The following is a 23,891-nucleotide window of genomic DNA, read 5'->3' on the forward strand; positions in this document are numbered from 1 at the left end:
CTAATGACGTTTTTATATTTTTAATTATATTATAAAAAATTTATCTATAAAAGTGACTTAATCATGATATTGTGACTTTTTGTACGTCATTAAAACGTTATAAAAAGTTATAACGATATTACAAAAACGACATTTTAAATTAGGCGTTATTTATTTATGTAATATCATTGCTGGTCCAAGCAATGACCAATTTTCGACGTAAAAATGACATATGCTTACTACCTGGGTTGTTATCAAATAAAAAGGCAATATGATGCCAAAGAAAATCCGTTAGATCTGTAAATATTTTCTATTAACGCGCACAACTCGAAAAATGATGCAAATTATTTGTACAAACAATACAAACGTTCGAAAAATTGATTAATATCGGACATACACATATAATAAAGAAAACAAATTAATATATCATTTAGGTTTGCGAATGTATATTTTACTCATTCCTTTATTAATTCCAAAAAAGAATGGAATTATACATTACACTTCGAGCTGCTTGATAAATAATACATATTGTGTATAAGTATAAATGAAAGGGAACAGGACTCACGATGCGTTTTCCTTATTTTTTGTCGCAATCATTGCAACATAAGTCAGAGGTTTTGCTCATATTTTTATTCACTTATTTAATTACTTACAAGGGGACTACGCGCTGCTTTCCAATTTCGATAAAACTTACAATAATGACAGAAGGTATTATCTAACCAATATTGTATATGCAAAGCCATTTTTCTAAATGAGCTTTGCAAACTAAGCAGTTATAAGCAGTTAAAAGTAGAGATTCTTCTCGTAATATAATATTTTAGCTGTCGTTAATGTTAAATTGTCGTGATTCAGCAACTAGAGTGTTGAAATAATGTTTCGTAAGACGCCGCGGTTCGCATCCGGCTAGTGCTGAAAATTTATTTTTGTTTTTCTATTTACAATTAATAAAAAACTAAATGACTAAACAAAAAATGAATAAACAAAAAATAGACTGATAAGTAATAAAACATCTAAATAAATCAATATATAAATTAAATAATTAAATGCCAATATATATTAATTAAAACTAATAATTATATTTAGCCAATATATTAAAATTAATATATTTATATATTAAAATTAAAACCATTATATTAAAAAAATCAATATATTAATTAATTAATTAAAATAAAACATCAAAAATGAAAAAAAAGAATTTTAAAAGAGTAGTTATATATACAATTTTTTAACTGATTGTTCTAAAAGCATTTGAAACATAAGATTTTTAAACAGTGTGCACAAATAAATAAAATATTATTACATCGACACTTTTTTTACGCAATTTAACAGTTTATTTTTTGTTTATTTAATTTTTCATTAATTGTAAATACGAAAATATGTGCAAAAATTTTTAGCACTAGCCGTACGTAAACCGTCCTACAAAACATCATTTTAATGTTCCAGTCGCTGAACCATGACAATTTAATATTAGTGCTAAAAAATGTTATATTAGGAGAAAGATTCAACTATTTTAATTACTTATAAATCAATTTTTAAGATCTATTCAGAAAGACGGCTTTACATATATTGGTTAGATAATATTTTCTGTCATTATTGCAAGTTTTATCGAAATCGGTGAAGAAGAGCGCATAGTATATATACAGGGTAGACCATTTTAATCAATACACGCGAATATCTCGAAAAGGAGTTTTTTCAAAAAATGTTTGAAATAAAAGTTTTATGGCTTTGAGGGGAAAAAATAATGACATTATTAGTTTAATTGTAGATGGTGCCACTTTAGAGATTTTATCATGGCGGCAATTTTTTTAAATGGAAGTTGATTTTTTTTTAAATAAAAATTATAGCTGGCAATGAGACGAATGATTCAATGATTTTTTATTTTTTGAAATTGGATCATTTTTCACTGAGATACAGCGTTTCAAAGTTTAAGTGAAAAACTTCCACGCCTATACAGTGTGCGTATTTTGTAATTCCAAACCGCCCTCCATTTGTGTGTGTGTATGTGTGTTGCATTAACGTTATATGATATGGATGATATCTGTGGTTTCTTAAAATTCTTAGAATGATAGTTCTAGGTATATTTGTTTGTTTTTCTATTTGGTAGCTACTAATATGAGGATTGAGGTAAACTGCAGCTAAAACGACCAATACACGTACATCATTCTCATCATATTCATGTCTTCGTCTCCTACGTATCAAGTTACCTTGTTGAGCTCTTAAATAAATGTTTCGAATAACAGCAGCATTCGGATGACGCCGGTTTAGATATCGAACCTGATAAAGAGCAGTAGATTGACGATAATTAATACGACATTCGCCAAGAATAAGCAGCATGTCAACCCATTCTTGTGAAGAATAATCACCCATAATTTTTATGTCAACGTAAATTTTAACGAATATCAGTAAGTGTTAACCGCCGATGAGATCAACTTTACCTCTTAATCTGTTTGTACAAGCAGTTTTGCTTCTACATTGTAGCTTCCTGTACATGACATTTTTCAAATAACCTCATACCTTGACACTTATACAATGAAAAAATAACACTTGTTTATTACTTTGTTTACCGATAAGATTAAGTTTAAGATTAAAAAGTAAAGTTTAGTACTCGAATGGGTTGATCTCAACACTTACTGATATTCGTTAAAATTTACGTTGACATAAAAATTATGAATGATTATTCTTCACAAGAAAGGGTTGACATGTTGCTTATTCTTGGCGAATGTCGTATTAATTATCGTCAATCTGCTGCTCTTTATCAGGTTCGATATCCAAACCGGCGTCATCCGAATGCTGCTGTTATTCGAAACATTTATTTAAGAGCTCAACAAGGTAACTTGATACGTAGGAGACGAAGACATGAATATGATGAGAATGATGTACGTGTATTGGTCGTTTTAGCTGCAGTTTATCTCAATCCTCATATTAGTAGCTACCAAATAGAAAAACAAACAAATATACCTAGAACTACCATTCTAAGAATATTAAGAAACCACAGATATCATCCACATCATATAACGTTAATGCAAGCTATTACTCCAAATAATATGAGAATGCGCTTACAATTTTGTCAATGGGCCCAACAAATGATTAGGAATAATCCAGCCTTTTTTCATTATGTAATGTTTAGTGATGAAGCAACATTTGAAAATAGTGGACAACTAAACAGACACAATTGTCATTATTGGGCAAATGTTAACCCTCGTTGGTACAGACAAATCGACAATCAACATCGCTGGAGTATTAACGTGTGGTGCGGTATTATTAACGGCTACCTGATTGGTCCACACATTTTTGATGGTAATGTAAACAGTCAGAATTTTTTAACCTTTTTAAGAAATGAACTACCAGGATTACTTGAAGATGTTGATTTGTACACAAGACTCAGAATGTGGATTCAATTAGATGGGGCTCCACCACATTATGCGAGAAATGTAAGAAATTATCTAAATAGACGCTACAATGGCATGTGGATCGGACGAGGTGGACCAGTAGCATGGCCAGCGCGATCTCCTGATTTGACATCACCCGACTTTTATTTATGAGATTACTTAATAAACGTCGTGTACGAGCGGCAACCCACAACTTGAGATGATATGATTCAGAGAATAAAAAATGCTTGTACAAACATACCACGAGCCGTATTACTAGAAACTGTTAACCATTTTGAGCGAAGAATCGCGTTATGTATTCAGGAAAATGGTAACGTTTTTGAACATCTTTTGTAATATGTTTAAAATGAATTGTGAGAGGCAAGGGGACTCACGTAAATCAAGCACCCCAAAGGGATGAAAGTCTCGCCACGTCCACGTCGTTCATCCTGGGTAATGCTAAGTGCGGGAAACTGCGTGTCAATCGGTCTGGAGCTGACCTAGAATCAGTTCAGATAATGGCTAGGAACAACACACACACACACACACACACACACACACACACACAAATGGAGGGCGGTTTGGAATTACAAAATACGCACACTGTATGGGCGTGGAAGTTTTTCACTTAAACTTTGAAACGCTGTATCTCAGTGAAAAATTATCCAATTTCAAAAAATAAAAAACCATTGAATTCGTCTCATTGCTAGCTACAATATTTATTTAAAAAAAATCGACTTCCATTTAAAAAAATTGCCGCCATGATAAAATCTCTAAAGTGGCGCTATCTACAATTAAACTAATAATGTCATTATTTTTCCCCCTCAAAGCCATAAAACTTTTATTTTAAACATTTTTTGAAAAAACTTCTCCTTTTCGAGATATTCGCGTGTATTGTTTAAAATGGTCTACTCTGTATATATATATATATATATATATATATATATATATATATATATATATATACATACATACATACATACATACATATGTATGTATATATGTATATATACTATATATATACTACACACACACACACACACACACACACACACACACACACACACACACACACACACACACACACACACACACACACACACACACACACACACACACACACACACACACACACACACACACACACACACACACACACACACACACACACACACACACACACACACACACACACACACACACACACACACACACACACACACACACACACATATATATATATATACAGGGTGACCCATTTTAACTTAGGCAGCCAAATAACTCGAAAAATAAGCAAGATAGAGAAAAATGTTTTAGACAAAAGTTGTATGGTTTCGAGGGGGCCATAAGATGGTATCATTGGTTTGACCTTGAAGAGTCATTTGAAGGTCACGTGAAGGTCACTTCAATTTTTTTAAATGGAACATCCTATATATTTTTGTACATTCTTGTAGCTCATCTCGAGAGCTTTCCAAAACACTATAATTAAGTACATTTTCGTTAAGTACTTTTTGAGTTATGAGGCTTGAAATAATTTCTTAATTTTACATAAACCGTAAAATATCTTGTAAAATATTCATTTTTCGATTACCTTACCTTAATAGTTTTATGTACAAAATAATGAGAGGAATCAATTGGTGTAAAGAAAACACATAGTTGTTTCGAAGAAAAAATATGTAATTTGCAATTAACAATTCCATATTTTTTCTTAAAAACAACTATGTGTTTTCTTTACACCAATTGATTCCTCTCATTATTTTGTACATAAAAGTATTAAGGTAAGATAATCGAAAAATGAATATTTTACAAGATATTTTACGGTTTATGTAAAATTAAGAAATTATTTCAAGCATCATAACTCAAAAAGTACTTAACGGAAAGGTACTTAATTATAGTGTTTTGGAAAGCTCTCGAAATAAGCTACAAGAATGTACAAAAAATATATAGGGTATTCCATTTAAAAAAATTGAAGTGACCTTCACGTGACCTTCAAATGACTCTTCAAGGTCAAACCAATGATACCATCTTATGGCCCCCTCGAAACCATACAACTTTTGTCTAAAACATTTTTCTCTATCTTGCTTATTTTTCGAGTTATTTGGCTGCCTAAGTTAAAATGGGTCACCCTGTATATATATATACTATGCGCTCTTCTTCACCGATTTCGATAAAACTTACAATAATGACAGAAAATATTATCTAACCAATATATGTATATATATATATATACTATGCGCTCTCATATATATATATATATATATATATATATATATATATATATATATATATATATATATATGAGAGCGCATAGTATATATATATATATATATATATATATATATATATATATATATATATATATATATATACTATGCGCTCTCATATATATATATATATATATATATATATATATATATATATATATATCTACTGGTTATGTACTTATTTATTCATCACTTATTCTCGTTAATCGCGAATGTATTTATTAAATCACAATTACAGTTGGATCGGGACTATCGGGGTGGATTCGCTAATACGAGTACTGCTATTCGGTTTTATTGAGTATGAATTAATTACGATAAGTATAAGTATGTTTGTGCACATTGCGGTGTCATAGAAAACGTTTCACGTAGATTATTGTAATTTTAATAAACACGTTGAATACCGCGCGGATCTCGACTTGACTCTATGAGCTCTAAATTTAGGACTGTATGTTGCACAACACAGTGGCAATATTTGTAACGGATTTTATTGGCCGCCCATGCAACTGTGTAAAAAAAATACAGCTGATTGCAAATTAATAAAGTCGCTTTTACATACTGATAACATATATACGCAAAAGTGCTGAGGATATCCTAGATCCAGATTCTAGATACACATTTGTGTTATTCAGTCACTTCGCCCCATAAGCGTTCAACATATTAAAAGGTGGAGTTGTCTATGCTATATACAGGGTGAGTCACTTAAGATCGGCCACCCGAATAACTCCTACAATTTTAGTGATAGAAAAAATGTTTCAAGTAAAAATTGTTTGTTATCGAGAGGGACGTTATTGGGAACATTTTTTCCCAGATAAAGGCGCGTAGAAGATTTGAAGGTTAACTTAAAAATTTTAAATAGAAATCCTTATTTCTTATTACATATTCTTGTAGTATCACCTCTGCCTCCACCTGGGAAAAAATGTTCTCCATAACATGACGTCTCCTCGATAACAAACAATTTTTACTTCAAACATTTTTTCCTATCATTAAAATTGTAGGAGTTATTAGGGTGATTTTAAGTGACTCACCTTGTATGTATACGTTGATATTAAACCTGGCGTATATTGATCGAGATTCATATTTCATTTCTTGGATCTTCTTCTCTTAGATCTTTCAAGTATCAGCCACTAGAACGGAGTTTCAAAAATCACTGCCAACTGTGTGTGTGTGTGTGTGTGTGTGTGTGTGTGTGTGTGTGTGTATGAGTGTAAATTCTTTTGGGTGAGAGTTCTTTTTTCATCTTTTTTGTCTAACCCTCTTCTCTCTCGCATTAATTGCATCGCGCTTATTTTTTTATTTTTTTTACGTGTCGACAATTAATGATGGCAGTGAATACTGGATCTCGCTCTAGAGCTTCGAGATCGCGCTTTTTTCCTATTCTCTCTCTCTCTCTCTCTCTCCGTTTTTTTCTCTCTTATTTGTATATATAATTTCGCTTTCCTCTTATAAAGTCCCTTACAAGATTCCTCCTTCCATTTGTGCATTATCATCTCTTCTCTTTTTGTTATTTTGCTCTGTTTATTCTTATCGCGCGTTTCATAGCTTCTTGTACCAGAAAAGATAATGCTCTCCTTCGCTGATCTGCAAATTATCGACACCTGTAAGCACGAAGAAGTTTTAAAGTTTTTAATAAAAGCTATGAACGCACAAGACAATTGTCACGGAATTGACAAAGAATTGTCTGTACCTCCAGGCGCAACCAGCTGATTTCCAGGCGGCGAGGAAGGCTCTGGCGGCGAAGGCAGTCTATAAAGCAGCCAATAGTGATAGGACATTGGCTCTTCCTTGTAGCCAGCTATCGTGTGAACGTAATGACCGTTAGGCCAATCAGACGCAAGAAACTCGAAATGAGGTGACATCTCCGCCGCCAGTAGCATCACGTCATAGAAGGTTTCGTTTTTGGGTGCAGTCACCGTTAAGTTGTATGTCTCATTCACGTTACTGCCAACCCATAGAGTGTACGATACGTTCACCAACACCGGCGTCGAAGTATACGCGACTGTGGTGTCCGCGTTGCTTACGTTATTTCCCAACGCTTCTGATGGCAAAGTAGTCTCGCTGTGATTGTCGGACGTCCCGATATCTATTTCAACTCACAAGTTCAAGAGATTGTTATTTAATTTTATTGATTCTACGGCAGATTTCTTATTTATAAGCGAATTATCACTGACATGTTATATTTTTTCATCTGAATTTCGTACATGATTTTTTGTAAATAATAATTTTTCAAGTAATAATTAAAAATTTATTAAAATTTGGTCAAACTATACAAATTTCGATTTAAGAAGTTTTAACAAAATTATAGGGATGATTTCTATGCAAAACTATCCTTAACAAGATATAAGATTGAAATGCTGTTCACTGTTATACTAGGATCGATCAAAAAATAAAATTCCTTGTTTTACTACAATTTTTATTTTTTACTTATATACAAATGGAACCTTATGTTAAAATATAAGCTAATAAGACTACTTTTCAATATAATCCTCAAGAAGATTGATGCACTTGTCTCATTTTGACACGAGTTTGAAGTTTCCTCTTGGTAAAAATCTAGTTCTTAATGCTTAACTGTTCTTGAACAATATTCTGTATCATTAAATCATCAAGAAAGCAATTTGAAAATTTCTCTTTAGAGAAGTTCAGGCCTCTTTCTTATAAATTTTTTTTCACGGTAATGTCAAATCTCACTCTGACTCACACATCAAATTCAGGAACTTTCATGATCATTTGATTGGAACATTATGGAGCATCTTTCCTATAGCCCAGATTTAATTTCTTGTGATTTTCACTTGTTTGGACCTCTGAAGAAACATATCAAAGGAAGACAATTTCCAAATAATGTAGTATAGAAATGTTCAAAACTACTGTTTAAATATCAAAAGGATTTTTACCAAGAAGGGCTCTTCAAACTCAAAATAAAACAAGTATATCAATCTTCTCAAAGAAATGTAATTAATAAGTTAAATTAAAATGTAGTTAATAGCTTATGTTTTAACATAATAATTTCAATTTATTTATAAAAATAAAAGTCATAAAATAAAGAACCATATTTTTTGATCCACTCTAGTAATTTAAATCTATCTAAAAATTTTATTATAATCAAAGATTTACTGTTGCTCTTGGTCAGACGAGGTGACGAATTGTCCGACAGACTCTGTCCGCAGTCGAGGGTTCGGATGTTGGCCAATCCTCGTGGGGTAACACTCAATATTGCCTCGGCGGTGGCACGGACGTCACCATGAAATGAACCATCTGGTCGTTGTTGACTGATCAGCCAAGCTAGTGCTGCGGATCTGTTCCAATTGTCAGCCGGCTCATTTTCCACTTCCTCAAGTGCTTGCATTACCAACGCAGTTGTGTGCAAATCGCCAAAACTGCCATCGTGTCTTTGTTGCTGCACCAGCACTGTCGATGGCTTGCGAATAATATGATGGATGTTACGATGTCGATGATCCTGACTAATGCATCGCAACACCAGGATCAACATCGCGATTGTGTCTACGATAAATTCATATTTTTTATTCTATTAAAAATCAAATGCGGCAAGAATTGCGAGTGACACGATGTAATAATAAAATTCAAATATAGAGTATTAAGATTTTTAAAATATATTTTCACAAATTTCTGTTAAAAAACTGATTCCTAATTATAATATATCTAGATTACATACTTTTAAATTCCAAAGATATCTATTTGTATATATATTAATATAGGATGAATCTCAATCAGACACAATGCTTATTGGTCAGTTGAAAATAAGGATTTTTGATTGGTCAATCCTGCTGCCCATACAGCACAGAAGTTTGCATCAACGTTGCTGCAATGTTACAACATTGCACATTGCAGTGTAATGCTGCAGAAATATTGCAGAGATATTATTTTGTAATATTACTTTGGCAATATTGCAGCAACATTTTAACATAACGAAAATGTATAACATGCGTTTCTTTACTTGCCGCTACGTGGCGACACCAAACTTAACTAACTCGTAGTCGAATTTTCGTCTAAAGTGGATATAAGGTCTACAAAGGACTAATGTAGTAATTGTATTTTTTGAGTCAGTTTAATTTCTGATAAATTGACTTGATTTATTTAATATTCTGAATTCTAATAAGGGATCTAAATTATTAAACAAATAATTTATTTAATAATCTGGATCCTTCGTTGGGATTCAGAATATTAAACAGATTTTTCTTCACTGAATGGATAAATGAGAAATAGTTCATTTATTGCACATATTACAATATTCTGGTGTCGAGGGTATGTAAAATAATTGTATGTATATTATTGAGATAAATATTTAATAAGAAATATTTATAGATGAAAAATTAATTATTAATAAATTTATTAATAAAAAACACTAATAGATATTTTTTTAAAGGCGTGAAATTTTTTTAAAGGGAAATGTTTTTTCTATCTTTCTTGAACATTTTTTTAAATATTTTCAAAGTTTATTTATTAAATTTAAAACGGTCTGCATTTGTAGTAAAACGCGTTTTAATATTACAAATACAATGCACCGTAATTTTTATTTTTTATTACAATTTTACATTGCAATATTCCTAAAAGCGGACATTTTAACGTTGCTGCAATCCCACAGCAATGGTGCAGCAACATTTTGCAGTGAATTTGCTATGTTGCAATATTGCGGTGAAAGATTGTTGCAATGTGTATGCAATCTTTGTGTGCTGTATAGGTCTGAACATGTGCACAATTAGAACATTCTCTTCATAATGATTATTTCATTTAGCTTACAAAATATTAATTCAGTAAATGTTTACTTTAGGTTACACAGCTCGAAAAATTTTTATTTTGACATATATTGTAAAAAGTTCATTCCTAAATAATACAGCGCTTGAATTTTGCGGCGATCTCTCTTCGTTCCTCAGATATGCAATTTTGAAATTTCATACTTACTTGTATTATCTTTTCATTATATCCTAAATATGTTCATATTATTTTGTTTACATTTAGGGTTTACCAAAGTCATCTTTCTGAATAACTCAAAAGGTTATAGCAGCTTGTTATTTATTAAATAGTTATTAACGAAAAAAGTTTCATGAATAGAACATAATTTTACGACACCATGTACGTTTAAGAAGAAATATATTTAATGGAATATATGTTTGTTGTAATTTTACTTCGTCTTGCAAAGTACATGCATGGACTTATGAGGGAATTCCACTTCCGGAAGATATAACCTAACCTAATCCGCGTCTGAAGTGAGAAATATCTGGCTTCGCTAGAACGGGTTAGATTATATCTTCCGGAAGTGGAGCCTCGTACGCGGAACCCACGGTGTCCATGCATGTATTTTGCAAAACGAAAGAAGTTATATACAAACACTTATTAAAAGTTAGGTAAAATAAAAAGTGCAATATTTTTATACTTTATTAATTTATATTTATCTTATAGATCGTGCAGGGGATTAATTCTGCCATAATGTTAAAGAAATATAAACATATAAAAAGAATATAATGAAAAGATGATACAAGTAGGTATGAAATTCAAAATCGCATATCTCAGGAACGAAGAGAGACCGCCGAAAAATTCAAAAGGTGTATTACTTAGGAATGTATCCTTTCCAATATATGTCAAAATAAAAATTTTTCGTGCTGTGTAATCTAAAATAAATATTTACCATTAATTCTTTGAGAACAGTCCTTTTGAGAACTCTTTGAAACGTACATATATACGTTTTAATAAGTATCGCATTTTTGTCATGTTTTTCACTTATTTTCCTCCTAAAATTTAAAATTTTCTGAAAATGAAGTTAATTTGATGATTTCACAATTTAATTGATCAGAGAAATTATTAATCAATATGTGAAATCAATTGGAAAAAGAACAAGTACATCCGAAGAAACATTGAAGCATTTCCCGTCTTTTATTTGATCTAAGCCTAGTAAAAAAACATTTAAAGACCTGAAATAAGCTATAAAAAAGCCGAATAAAAAAGAAGCGCCAAGTATAAAAAACTCAGTAAACACAAAGCAACAGTAATTTTATAATTTTTCACTCATAACAATGTAACTGTTATATACACGCACCGGCAGAAATGGTCTTTCGGTATGCTTGTGTTGAACTGACGTCACACTCACACAAGCGAAGCGCGCATGTACGCGATCCGGGCAGCGAGAGAGAAAGTGGAGATAGAGTAGTGGGGGGCATTCCGATGTTGCGTCCTTCGCGCACGGCACAAGAGCGAGAGAGAAAGCACTACAAGACGTGATACCGAGTTAGAGGTCCGATAGCCGTCTCTCTCGCTCGACGCTCGAACGAGAGAGTGCGAACGAAACAGCTATATACCGCGCGGGACGCCGCGCTGTTTCTATACGTGTCTCATGCGCTCTAGTATCGATATGCACACTTTTCTTTTCTTCCTTTAAGAAATGCGGCTTAATCGCGTGCACTAAAGGTCGGCATTAATTCTATTAAATTAAATAATAATTAAATTATATAAAAAAATAAAATTTAATGAAGAATAAATTCTTGGCTACGTGCGCACTTCGCGTGTGTGCGTATGACGTCTGTGAGCGTCAACACTAGCGTACCGGGACACCATTCCTGCCGGTGCGTGTACAAAGCATGTTACTTTATTATACAGGGTGTGCCGAAACTAACGCTTGATATTTTAAAGGCAGATTCTCTGGCCAATTTAAAAATGATTTTTCCTCAGCGAAAATGTCGAGGGAGATCATTATTTTTTGCATATTCCCAATTTTTGTCATCATGTATCTTTCTAACTAAGCCTTAAATTAAAATTCTATTAAAGTATACTCTACCTAAAATTAACTAAAGAATGTGACTTTATTAATATCTTATTCCCATAAGCCTTAGTTTGCGAAAAACCCTTTATTTTCAATCGTTTATAACTCGAAAACTATTAGTGCCGCGACATTTTCGCTGAGGAAATATCGTTTTTGAATTGGCCAGAGAATCTGCCTTTAAAATATCAAGCGTTAGTTTCGGGACACCCTGTATATCAATGGTGTACATATATGTATGTGTTTGTAGTGCGATATTATTATATTTTTTGCATGTGTGTGTGCGTATATATATATACAGGGTGGCCCATTTTAATCCATCCAGTCGAATATCTCGAAAACCAAGCCCGGGAGAGAAAAATGTTTCAGACAAAAGTTGTTTGGTTTCGAGGGGGCCATAAGACGGTATTATTGGTTCGACCTTGAAGAGTCATTTGAAGGTCACGTGAAGGTCAATTCAATTTTTTTAAATGGAACACCCTATATATTTTTGTAAATTCTTGTAGCTTATCTCGAGAGCTTTCCAAAACACTATAATTAAGTACCTTTTCGTTAAGTACTTTTTGAGTTATGAGGCTTGAAATAATTTCTTAATTTTATATAAACCGTAAAATATCTTGTAAAATATTCATTTTTCGATTATCTTACCTTAACACTTTTACGTACAAAATAATGAGAGGAATCAATTGGTGTAAAGAAAACACATAGTTGTTTCGAAGAAAAAATATGTAATATGCAATTAACAATTCCATATTTTTTCTTAAAAACAACTATGTGGTTTCTTTACACCAATTGATTCCTCTCATTATTTTGTACATAAAAGTATTAAGGTAAAATAATCGAAAAATGAATATTTTACAAGATATTTTACGGTTTATGTAAAATTAAGAAATTATTTCAAGCCTCATAACTCAAAAAGTACTTAACGGAAAGGTACTTAATTATAGTGTTTTGGAAAGTTCTCGAGATAAGCTACAAGAATGTGTAAAAATATATAGGGTTCCATTTAAAAAAATTGAAGTGACCTTCACCTGACCTTCAAATGACTCATCAAGGTCAAACCAATGGTACCATCTTATGGCCCCCTCGAAACCAAATAACTTTTGTCTGAAACATTTTTCTCTCCCGGGTTTGGTTTTCGAGATATTCGACTGGATGGATTAAAATGGGCCACCCTGTATATACAGGATGTTCCATTTTAACTTTACCATCGAAATAAAAAATGTTTTTTCATATCTTTTAGACTTTACGAGATATTTCGATGGCAAAGTTAAAATGGAACACCCTGTATGTATTGCACACACACACACACACACACACACACAGGACACAGGACACCCTGCGTGCGTGCGTGCGTGCGTGCGTGCGTGTGTGTGTGTGTGTGTGTTTGTATTGTATCGGGTACGTTCTATCAAATGGTATTTTCAACTTTTGATTCCGACCGGAAATACACCATCCGGATCAGAAGTTGAATTTTATTAGGGGAACATGGTATTTTTTATTACAGATTCGAATTGTACGTAAAAAAATAAGAAACTTTGGTATCAAACGTTTTTTCTAAAAGTGCCTCTGTCAATCTTAAAATTGACCTTGAAAGTAACTGTAATGAAATAATGAACTTCAAATGTTCCTGTGGCGCAACTAATGACAAGGATGTGTGTGTGCTTGAATATACGGTACCTTATGAACGTTCGCACACACGTTTCTGAGTGAGTGAGGAGTATGTTCAATCTTAGGCGATGATGTGGTTCTTCGAGCAACTAATTCTTTTCAAAATAGAATAGATGCTTGCATCGCAGCGAACGGTGCTCATTTCGAATATTTTGTTTGAACTTACACCTCACTCACTCAGAAACGTGTGTGCGAACATTCATAAGGTACCGTACATTCAAGCACACACATCCTTGTTATTACTTGCGCCACAGGAACATTTGAAGTTCATTATTTCATCACAGTTACTTTCAAGGTCAATTTTAAGATTGACAGAGGCACTTTCAGAAAAAAACGTTTGATACAAAGTTTCTTTCTTATTTTTTCACGTACAATTCGAATCTGTAATAAAAAGTACTACGTTCCCCTAAAAAAATTCAAAATCCGATCCGGATGGCGTATTTCCGGTCGGAATCAAAAGTTGAAAATATCATTATTTGATAGAGCGTACCCAATTTACTTAAAAATTGTTCGCGATTTTTTATAAAAGCCATTTATTTTCATTTTAAAAGGGGTGTACGGGTGGTCTGGGACACCCTGTATATACACTACTAAAAAAAAATAAGGAACACTTTTTGTACCCTAAAAATTGGGCTGTTTTCAAACCGCTGACACTCATCGAAAAATCATGGTAGACAAAAAATTAAAGAAGCATTTTGAAGCTTGAAGTTTCAACTTTAACGCGCAGGTGATTTTTTAAAGATTTTTTTATCTTCCTTGTTCTGTGCTTTAAAAAAGAAGATTGTTTTGTTTCTTAAAATTACGTATTTTTGACACTCCGCAGTTTGATAAAAAAATTTCTCTTGAAAAATTCAACACAAATTCCATAAACTACAACATTTTGCCCACAGAACGCTTTTTTTAAAATTTTCCTAATTTTCCTATTTTTTTTGATCGAGCTACATGACTTCGAAACAATATTTTTTTATGTGAAATGATGTATACCGCCGACATTAGCGTTATCCAATGTGCACCATGGAGGTTGCCAGTCAGATTTTGCATATCGTGTATATACAGGGTGTTTCATTTTAATCCGACCAGTCGAATATCTCGAAAACCAAGCCCGGGAGAGAAAAATATTTCAGACAAAAGTTGTTTTGTTTCGATGGTGACAATGATTTGACCTTGAACAATCATTTGAAGGTCACATAAAGGTCACCTTAAATTTCTTAAATGGAATACCCTATATATTTTTGCACATTCTTGTAGCTGACATCGAGAGCTTTCCAAAACACTATAATTAAGTACCTTTTCGTTAAGTACTTTTTGAGTTATGAGGCTTGAAATAATTTCTTAATTCTACATAAACCGTAAAATATCTAGTAAAATATTCATTTTTCGATTATCTTACCTTAATACTTTTACGTACAAAATAATGAGAGGAATCAATTGGTGTAAAGAAAACACATAGTTGTTTTGAAGAAAAAATATGTAATTTGCAATTAACAATTCCATATTTTTTCTTAAAAACAACTATGTGTTTTCTTTACACCAATTGATTCCTCTCATTATTTTGTACATAAAAGTATTAAGGTAAGATAATCGAAAAGTGAATATTTTACAAGATATTTTACGGTTTATGTAAAATTAAGAAATTATTTCAACCCTCATAACTCAAAAAGTACTTAACGAAAAGGTACTTAATGATAGTGTTTTGGAAAGCTCTCGAGATAAGCTACAAGAGTGTGCAAAAATATATAGGGTGTTCCATTTAAAAAAATTGAAGTGACCTTCAAATGACTCTTCAAGGTCAAACCAATGATACCATCTTATGGCCCCCTCGAAACCAAACAACTTTTGTCTGAAATATTTTTCTCTCCCGGGCTTGGTTTTCGAGATATTCGACTGGTCGGATTAAAATGAAGCACCCTGTATATTTTAATTGCAAATTACATATTTTTCCTTAGAAACAACTGTGTTTTCTTTACACCAATTGATTATTCTCATTATTTTGTGCATAAAAGTATTGAGCTAAGATCATCGAAAAATAAATATTTTACGAGATATTTTATAGTAGTGTAAAATTAAGAAATTACTTCGAGTCTTATAATTCGAAAAGTATTTAATGAAAAATAACTTAATTATAGTGTTTTGGAAAGATCTCGAGATAAGCTATAAGAATAAGCAATAAAATAGGGAGTTCTGTTTAAAAAATTAAAGGTGACCTTCATGTGACCTTTAAACAATTATTCAAGGTCAAACCAATGGCATCATCTTATGTACCCCTTCGAGTCAAACAACTTTTGTCAGACAAACATTTTGTCTTCAAACATTTTTTCCAATCTTTTTTACTTTAAGATATTCAGTTGCATTACTTAAAATGAAACCCTGTATGTACATAGTATTACTTGTATATGTATAGGACAACAAATAATATCTCTGTTTATAGAACATGTAAAATGAAAATAAAGATACATGCCTTAAATAATTCAAGTTATCGATTAAGCTTATCAAGAATTCGGTTCAATCGTTATTCAAATCAGATAATTTGAAATACTCTCAATTGTCCGACTTGTATATAGATATTCGTATCCCGAAATGCTTTGCTGTTGCTGCACGTAACTTGATGCGAGACATTATCGTATCTCTTGATAAAGAAGATATGTCATTTGTAGTCAATTAATAAAGAAAACAAAAGATCAATCATAAATTCAAGGTGAGTGTATATGTGGAGTGATTGTCTCTCTGGAACTGATTGCTTCAAAAAGTATCATACTTTAATCAAAATAATAGTTTTTCATTATATAATTATTTTTTGTAAATTTCGTAAGTTTGATTTTTCAAAAAAATTAGCCATTTTCAAAAAATTAAAATTAAAATACATATAAGACATCCAACAAAAAATTATCTTCAAACTTTTAATGTTACTAGAATTAAAGCTGTTTTTTTTCTTAAAATCCATTGTTACTTGTTTATGCGACTCATCTGTCTATTTTGATAATATAATGATCTTGGGGCAACCCACCAATATTATAATTTTGTGGAGTACTTGCAATGTCCAGGAGACGACGCATCTGCCGTTTACGAACGTGTGCTTGTGCGCTACATGCCGCAAGAGCAGTCAATGTGAACTCGTAATCTGTTGGCGGTTCATGATGCTGCAACGTGCCGATCAAATCGTGGCCGTAGAACTGCCGCGGATCCATGCACATCGCGTTCATGGCCAAAGTATAGTGTGCCAGTCTAACTGGAGAAAACCCGACTTCTCGATGTCTATGAATACAATAAAAAAACATTTTATGTAAAGCATTTTATGTAAAAAATTTTGTATATCCAGTACATTTTTAATTTAAAAGATAATCAATAATAGAGCAAATCTAAAACGAAAGGATTAAAGCATACAAACCACTTATTAAAAAATATTCAAATTTATTCTATTCATTATTGCTACCACATTGTGGAATTTTTGCTACGAAATTGTAAAGTTGTCCCTAAGGATGATAGATAAAATAATTTGATTTTGACTGTGGCGATGGAATCTTTCTTATGCATGTTTTCTTATATTTCTTGATATACTAAATCATTATTAATCATAAATTTCAAGCTGATCTGACACGAAAATAGTGAAAATCGCATTCAAAGTAGCAGATTTGTAGAAATTTGAACAAAAACTCAAGAATGTACATCTTATCCTTTTTTTCTTTCTACTATTTTCCATCTCACCCCGTTTACTCTTACTTAAGTTACATCACTTATTTTGACATCATTCAATTGATACACGTGGCCGACTTTAGCTCGAGCGGGGTGCTTTACTCGTAGCGTTTTAGCGCGCTCTCATTTATCCGAATTTAATACTCAATATCTCGATTATTATTACTTTAATTTAATTTTAATTTTATGATTAAGGACTTTTTTTGTTCCTCTTAGTCTTACTACTACGAGCGTTGTCAACCCACACAAAAAAAATTATCTATTAGATATCTAATAAATATCTAAATTTCTATATGATGTCCATGTCTTCTATGGATAACTAGTAGATATCTAATAGATGTACAAAATATCTATATCTTCCGAATAAGCAGGGATATTAGATGTGTATATATCATATTCACATATTCATCACATATTCATATCCATCAAGTAGCTACCAAAGATATCCACTAGACATATACATGTTATCCACATATCCCAGTTAGCACATTTTCGTCATTTTGACATGATATTTTGATCATTTTCTAACCAAAAATGATGTGTTAGATGACGTATTTGTGACCGAAAAGTGATTAAAAAGATTAATGTCACAGATAATTGACGTCACTATAAAAACGTTATTTTCTATACTGCATGGAAAGATTGCAGACATATTGCATATTGCAGAATAATTTCATTCAAAAATATTGCTTATTTATATGTATAATATTTTTGTTTCTGATATTTGAATATCTTGGAAACTTATAAAAATAGACTTATAAAATTTAGTCAATTAGATATTTTATATCTTTCAAATTAGATCTCTGTTGAATAAGTTTCTATATTGAATAAATGGACCACACAATTTGTATTAACTGGATATTATTTATTATAACATACATTCGGGTTACGCTTGTGGATTACGACTAACTGATTTTCTTTGTTGCGTTGTGCCGTGTACTCTCTCTTTCTCATGCATCACTATAGATGGCAGCATATGCACTATTTTACTTAAAATAAAATACAAATGTAATATATATTCAACACGCTTCCTTACCTTTTATTTTATTACCATTCTAATTCCCTTTTAGATTCAGACTTTTAATTTTAACATTTCTCTGAACTTTACAAACTTGGCTTTACACAACGACTTCGTAAAAATATCAGCAATATTATTTTCAGACTCTATTTTAATTATATCAATCAGACCTTTTGCGTAGTTTTCATTAACATAGTGATACTGTACTTTAATATGTTTCGAATTTTTAGAAAAATTTCCGCACTTTGCAATAATTAACGCTCCTGAGTTATCTTCATATATTTTTACAGGTTTACTCGCATTTACATTAAACGCTTCTTTCAACGTTTCACATATAAAATTTACATCAGTTACAGCTTCAGATAAAGCAACATACTCAGCAAATGTTGACGATTTAACAACTGAACTCTGTTTGTGCGATTTCTAATAAATTACATTTCCGAACAATCTTATAACATATCCTGACGTAGACTTTCTATCGACAGTATCACCTGCCCAATCTGCATCGACAAAACAATCAATTATGTCACACTTTTCATTTTTATTATAAGTCATTTTTAAATCTTTGGTCAAATATAAATACTTTAGAATTCTAAGTGCATATTTAAAATGAGTATCATCATAACAATTTTGAAATCTACTTAAATAGTTTACACTAAATGCAACATCTGGTCTGGTACCTGTGCTAATATATAAAAGTTCACCTACCACTTTTCTATATTGAATATTCATATTCACTGCTTCTGCAGGTTCTAACTTTAAATTTATTTCCATTGGTGTATTATATAACTTTGCATTTTCTAAATTATATTTTTCTGCTAACGATTCAATATATTTAGTTTGGCTTAGCTTCATCACATTTTTCTTTACATCATAGTCAATATCAATTCCTATATAATTTCTTACTATTGAAAAGTAAATTTATTTTGTTTTGTTTGTAATACTGGTTACTAGGATTATATATGTATCGTTTTTTTATGTTGCGTGAACTGTCTGTCTGTGCGCGCTCTAGTCTAGTGTTCTTTTTTGTCTTTGTCTGATCGCTCATGCTAGCTTATTTTACGTTAATAAAGTCTTGTATTCAACAGTTATAAATAAATACTGTGATTTATAAATTGCTGGGTTAATAAAAGGTGTATTCATTAACACTTACTTTACCCATATCTTTCATTTTAAATCTTTTTGATAGCCTTTCTTTAATTTCATGAATTCTTTCCTGACTTTTACTACAAATTAGCATATCATCAACAAACAGTAAAATATAAATGTATTCGTTATTTTTAGATTTTACATATAAACAATAATCATAGTTACTTCTTTTAAAATTTAAATCTTCCATAAATTTTTTAAAACATTCATACCACATTCTAGGACTTTCTCTTAAACCATACAACGCTTTAAATAATTTAAAAACTTTACCTGTACCATCTTCATAACCTTTAGGCTGATTAACATAAACTTCAGACATTATTTTTCCATTTAAAAAAGCCGTTTCTACATCCATTTGTTCTATTATAAAATCATTTTGACAACAGAAAGCTAATAATGTTTTAAGTGTTTGCATTTTAACTACTGGCGAATAAACATTGTTTACATATTCCTCTTGTTGAAACCCTCTAACTACTAGTCTAGCTTTATAAACATTCTCATTTTCCTTGTTATATATCCATTTTACATCAATAATTTTCTTATCTTTAGGTTTTTCTACAAATTTCCAGGTTTTATTTTTGTTCAAACTTTCCATCTCATTATCCATAGCTTTTTGCCAATTTTTGCTTTCACTGCTTTTTATCGCTTTCTCAAATGAACTAGGTACCATCGCATTACAATAATTTACATAGACATATTGAGAAACAAAATCATCATTTACATAACGACTGTTTGGTTTCTTTTCTCTACTTGAACGTCTTGGATTTATTTGATTACAATCTTTGTCTCTTACTTTATTAGTTATAACTTGCTCAGATACATTTTCTTTTATTGACTCACTATTATGATAGGATTCGTTCTCACTTCCTTCACTAGATTTATCTTTTGTACTTTCATTGTTTTCACTCATTAAAACCTATAAGCTTAATATTTTCTTCAATCACATCAACATGCCTAGCATTAATTACTCTATTATTTACCAACACTCTATATCCTACTTCTGTATATCCCAACAATACTCCTAAACTTGCTTTATTATCCCACTTTGATTTTCTCAATTGTTCTGGTACTCTAACATAAACTCTACTTCCATACAATTTCAAATATTTTACACTGGGCCTTTCATTAAAAAATATTTCATACGGTGTCTTTGTTTCAACAGTGCAAGCTAAGGTTCTATTTTTCAAATAAGCTGCTGTTTGTACTATCTCTGGCCAATACATCCTGCTAACCTTTGCCTCTTTTAATAAACACCTAGACATATCCATAACAGTTCCATTGTATCTCTCAGCTACTCCATTTAACTTATGCACATAAGGTGGACATGGAATCATATGTATACCTTTCTCTCTAATAAATTTATAAATACTTGAATTTAAATACTCTTTGCCATTATCACATCTTAAATTTTTAATTTTCCTTCTTGTTACATTTTCTACCAAATTAACATATTCTACAAAACAATCATAAACATCAGACTTTGACTTTATTGTATATATTTTGGCCAGTTTACTAAAATCATCTATAAATGTTAAGAAATATTTTCCCCTCTATAACCTTCTGTCGGATGCGGACCGTTCAAATCAGTATGAACTATTTCTAGAATTTCCTTAGCATGTTTCCTATTATTTTCAAAAGATAAATTATGCATCTTACTTTCTATACATATTGCGCATTTCATATATTCTGTTTCTACTTCTTTTGGCAAACCCTGTAATAATTCATTTTTGCATAAAATATTCAAATAATTAAAATTAACATGACCTAGTGTACGGTGCCACTTTTCTTTCAAAGACATTTTTTCATTATCATCATTTTTAACAACACTAGAATTTACTTCGCTGTTTTGATTATAATTTTTTATGTAACTTTTCATATAATATAAATTATCTCTCTTTTGAGCAATCGCTATTAATTCCTTATTTTGATTATAAATTTTTGAAACATTATCATATGAGACTATTTTATTTTTCTTTGTGACTCTACCCTGGCGAAAATAAGAAACTTTATAAAGCGTTAACAACCGTTGAGTGAGGGTTTTCTGAGAGTTTATATGCTTTTCAAACTTTGTAAGAGCACTTACATAACGCTGTTGGGTTTTGAATGCTTATCAAACGCTGCAGTGTTGCAATTTTTGTTCTACAAACTCTTTATATAATGTTACATGAAAGTTTTGCAATGCTGAGGTAACATTTTTCAGAGTACGTTCAGTAAACGTTGATACATCTTCGTGTACAGAGTTTATTCAGACTTTTCAAACGTTTACGATTACGCTATAACGTACAAACGTCTTTTAAACGCTGCAGTGTTGCAATTTTTGTTCTACAAACTCTTTACTAATCGTTTTTAAACTCTCGACGAACTTCCACAAACGTTCATGTAAACGCCAAACAAACGTCTCATTTTTGCCAGGGTAGAGTAGCTAATTAAATTTTGCTTCATATCTTTAACATAGAAAACATCAAACAAAGTTATTTTTAATCTATTTTTAAAAAGTTCAAAATCTGTAATTATTTTACCAATCTTAGTCGCTTTTAATATTCTACCATCTCCTAACCTAACATCTGTCGGTTCTTTTAAAACAATATATTCACTAAATAATCTATCATCATTTACTATATGGTCCGTACAACCACTATCTAATATCCAGCTTACTTGATTTTTATTTAGCCTAAAAATGTTGCCTACTTCAGACGCATTTATCTCCGTAATAAACGTGTTTTCGCTGTTGGCCTGCTCACTTTGATGCCCATGATGACTCGATGATGTATTCCCAGCGCCTCTGTATTTTCTTCGGTAGTTGCCTCGTTGATAAAAACTTCGACCACGGGACCGACCTCGATTATACCCGCCGCGTCCTCGCTGATCCGTAAAATTCTGCTGATAACAATCTTTTTGTAGATAGCCGGGCTTGCCGCACCTATGGCATTTCCTTGTATCTGTCGTGAATGCATTTAACTTAATATTATTTTCTTCGTTTGTCTTTTCATTTGGATTTTTCTCTTCCAGCGATTTTAATTTTATTTTGCTTTTCAAATAGTCCACATTTCTCTCTTCTTTCTTTAATACGTCCATCAAATCTCCGATGTAACTGTACGAGTGTGGTAATGCTTTTAACATGTATCTTAACTTTTCTTGCTCTGTAATCTTAGCTCCTGCCGCTTTAAGTTCATTAACTGCTTTTTCAAATTCGTCGAAAAATGTCGTCACTTCAGAAAAATTTTTCAACTTTATGTTTTCCAGGTTATTTCTACACACAATTTGTAAAGCCGTCGATTCTTTCAAATACATCTGATCAAATTTTTTCATAATTCCATACGCCAAATCTATATCACCAACATATTCAAGTTGTTTATTTGAAATCGAGCTATATATATAATTCACTGCTTTGATATTTGCAGTATTCCAGTCAGGTTCTCCATCACCACTAACCTTTTCTCTTGTTGCAACTTCTTTGCATTTTTTAAATTTCAAAAACTTCAAAATTCTCTTCTTCCAATTAGAATAATCACTTCCATCGAATATTGCCATAACCATATCATCCACTTTTACATACATTTTTTTTTATTACGTCAGTTCATCAAAAAAAAATTTTCTTCTTTATTTTTCTTCTTTTCAACCACGCTCTGCTACCATATTGAATAAGCTTCTATATTGAATAAATGGACCACACAATTTGTATTAACTGGATATTATTTATTATAACATACATTCGGGTTACGCTTGTGGATTACGACTAACTGATTTTCTTTATTGCGTTGTGCCGTGTACTCTCTCTTTCTCATGCATCACTATAGATGGCAGCATACGCACTATTTTACTTATAATAAAATACAAATGTAATATATATCCAACAATCTCTATAAGACATTTAAAGATCTATTAACCGATTATGAAACGTTTAATATGCGCCTATTAGTGTTTTTATTAAATATTTCTTATTAAAGTGTTTATCTCGATAATCTATATACAACTACCTTACATATACT

General features: G+C 31.5%; 1 protein-coding gene and 1 pseudogene across 7 annotated transcripts in view; one reads left to right on the forward strand and one right to left on the reverse strand.

Moving 5' to 3' along the window:
• Positions 1-2,985: 2,985 nt before the first annotated feature.
• Positions 2,986-3,704, forward strand: LOC145972013 (uncharacterized; annotated as a pseudogene).
• Positions 3,705-5,887: 2,183 nt separating this feature from the next.
• LOC145971584 (uncharacterized protein CG3556) overlaps positions 5,888-23,891 on the reverse strand; it is a 65,802-nt gene continuing 47,798 nt past the window's right edge. For 6 of the 7 annotated variants that reach the window (XM_083099433.1, XM_083099430.1, XM_083099427.1 and 3 more), the window contains 4 exons: positions 17,050-17,297; positions 8,720-9,106; positions 7,296-7,700; positions 5,888-7,206 (listed from right to left, as the gene is read on the reverse strand). In XM_083099433.1, the coding sequence (XP_082955559.1) occupies positions 7,145-7,206; positions 7,296-7,700; positions 8,720-9,106; positions 17,050-17,297 (1,102 nt within the window). In that variant the 3' untranslated portion in view covers positions 5,888-7,144. The remainder of the gene's footprint in view (positions 7,207-7,295; positions 7,701-8,719; positions 9,107-17,049; positions 17,298-23,891) is intronic. The other variant, XM_083099431.1, reaches the window with a different exon arrangement.

This window comes from Camponotus vicinus, unplaced genomic scaffold (assembly GCF_025532165.1).
Source record: "Camponotus vicinus isolate PSW18456_S1 unplaced genomic scaffold, iyCamVici1.0 SCAF_5, whole genome shotgun sequence".
In the NCBI taxonomy this organism is placed as follows: Eukaryota; Metazoa; Arthropoda; class Insecta; order Hymenoptera; family Formicidae; genus Camponotus; species Camponotus vicinus.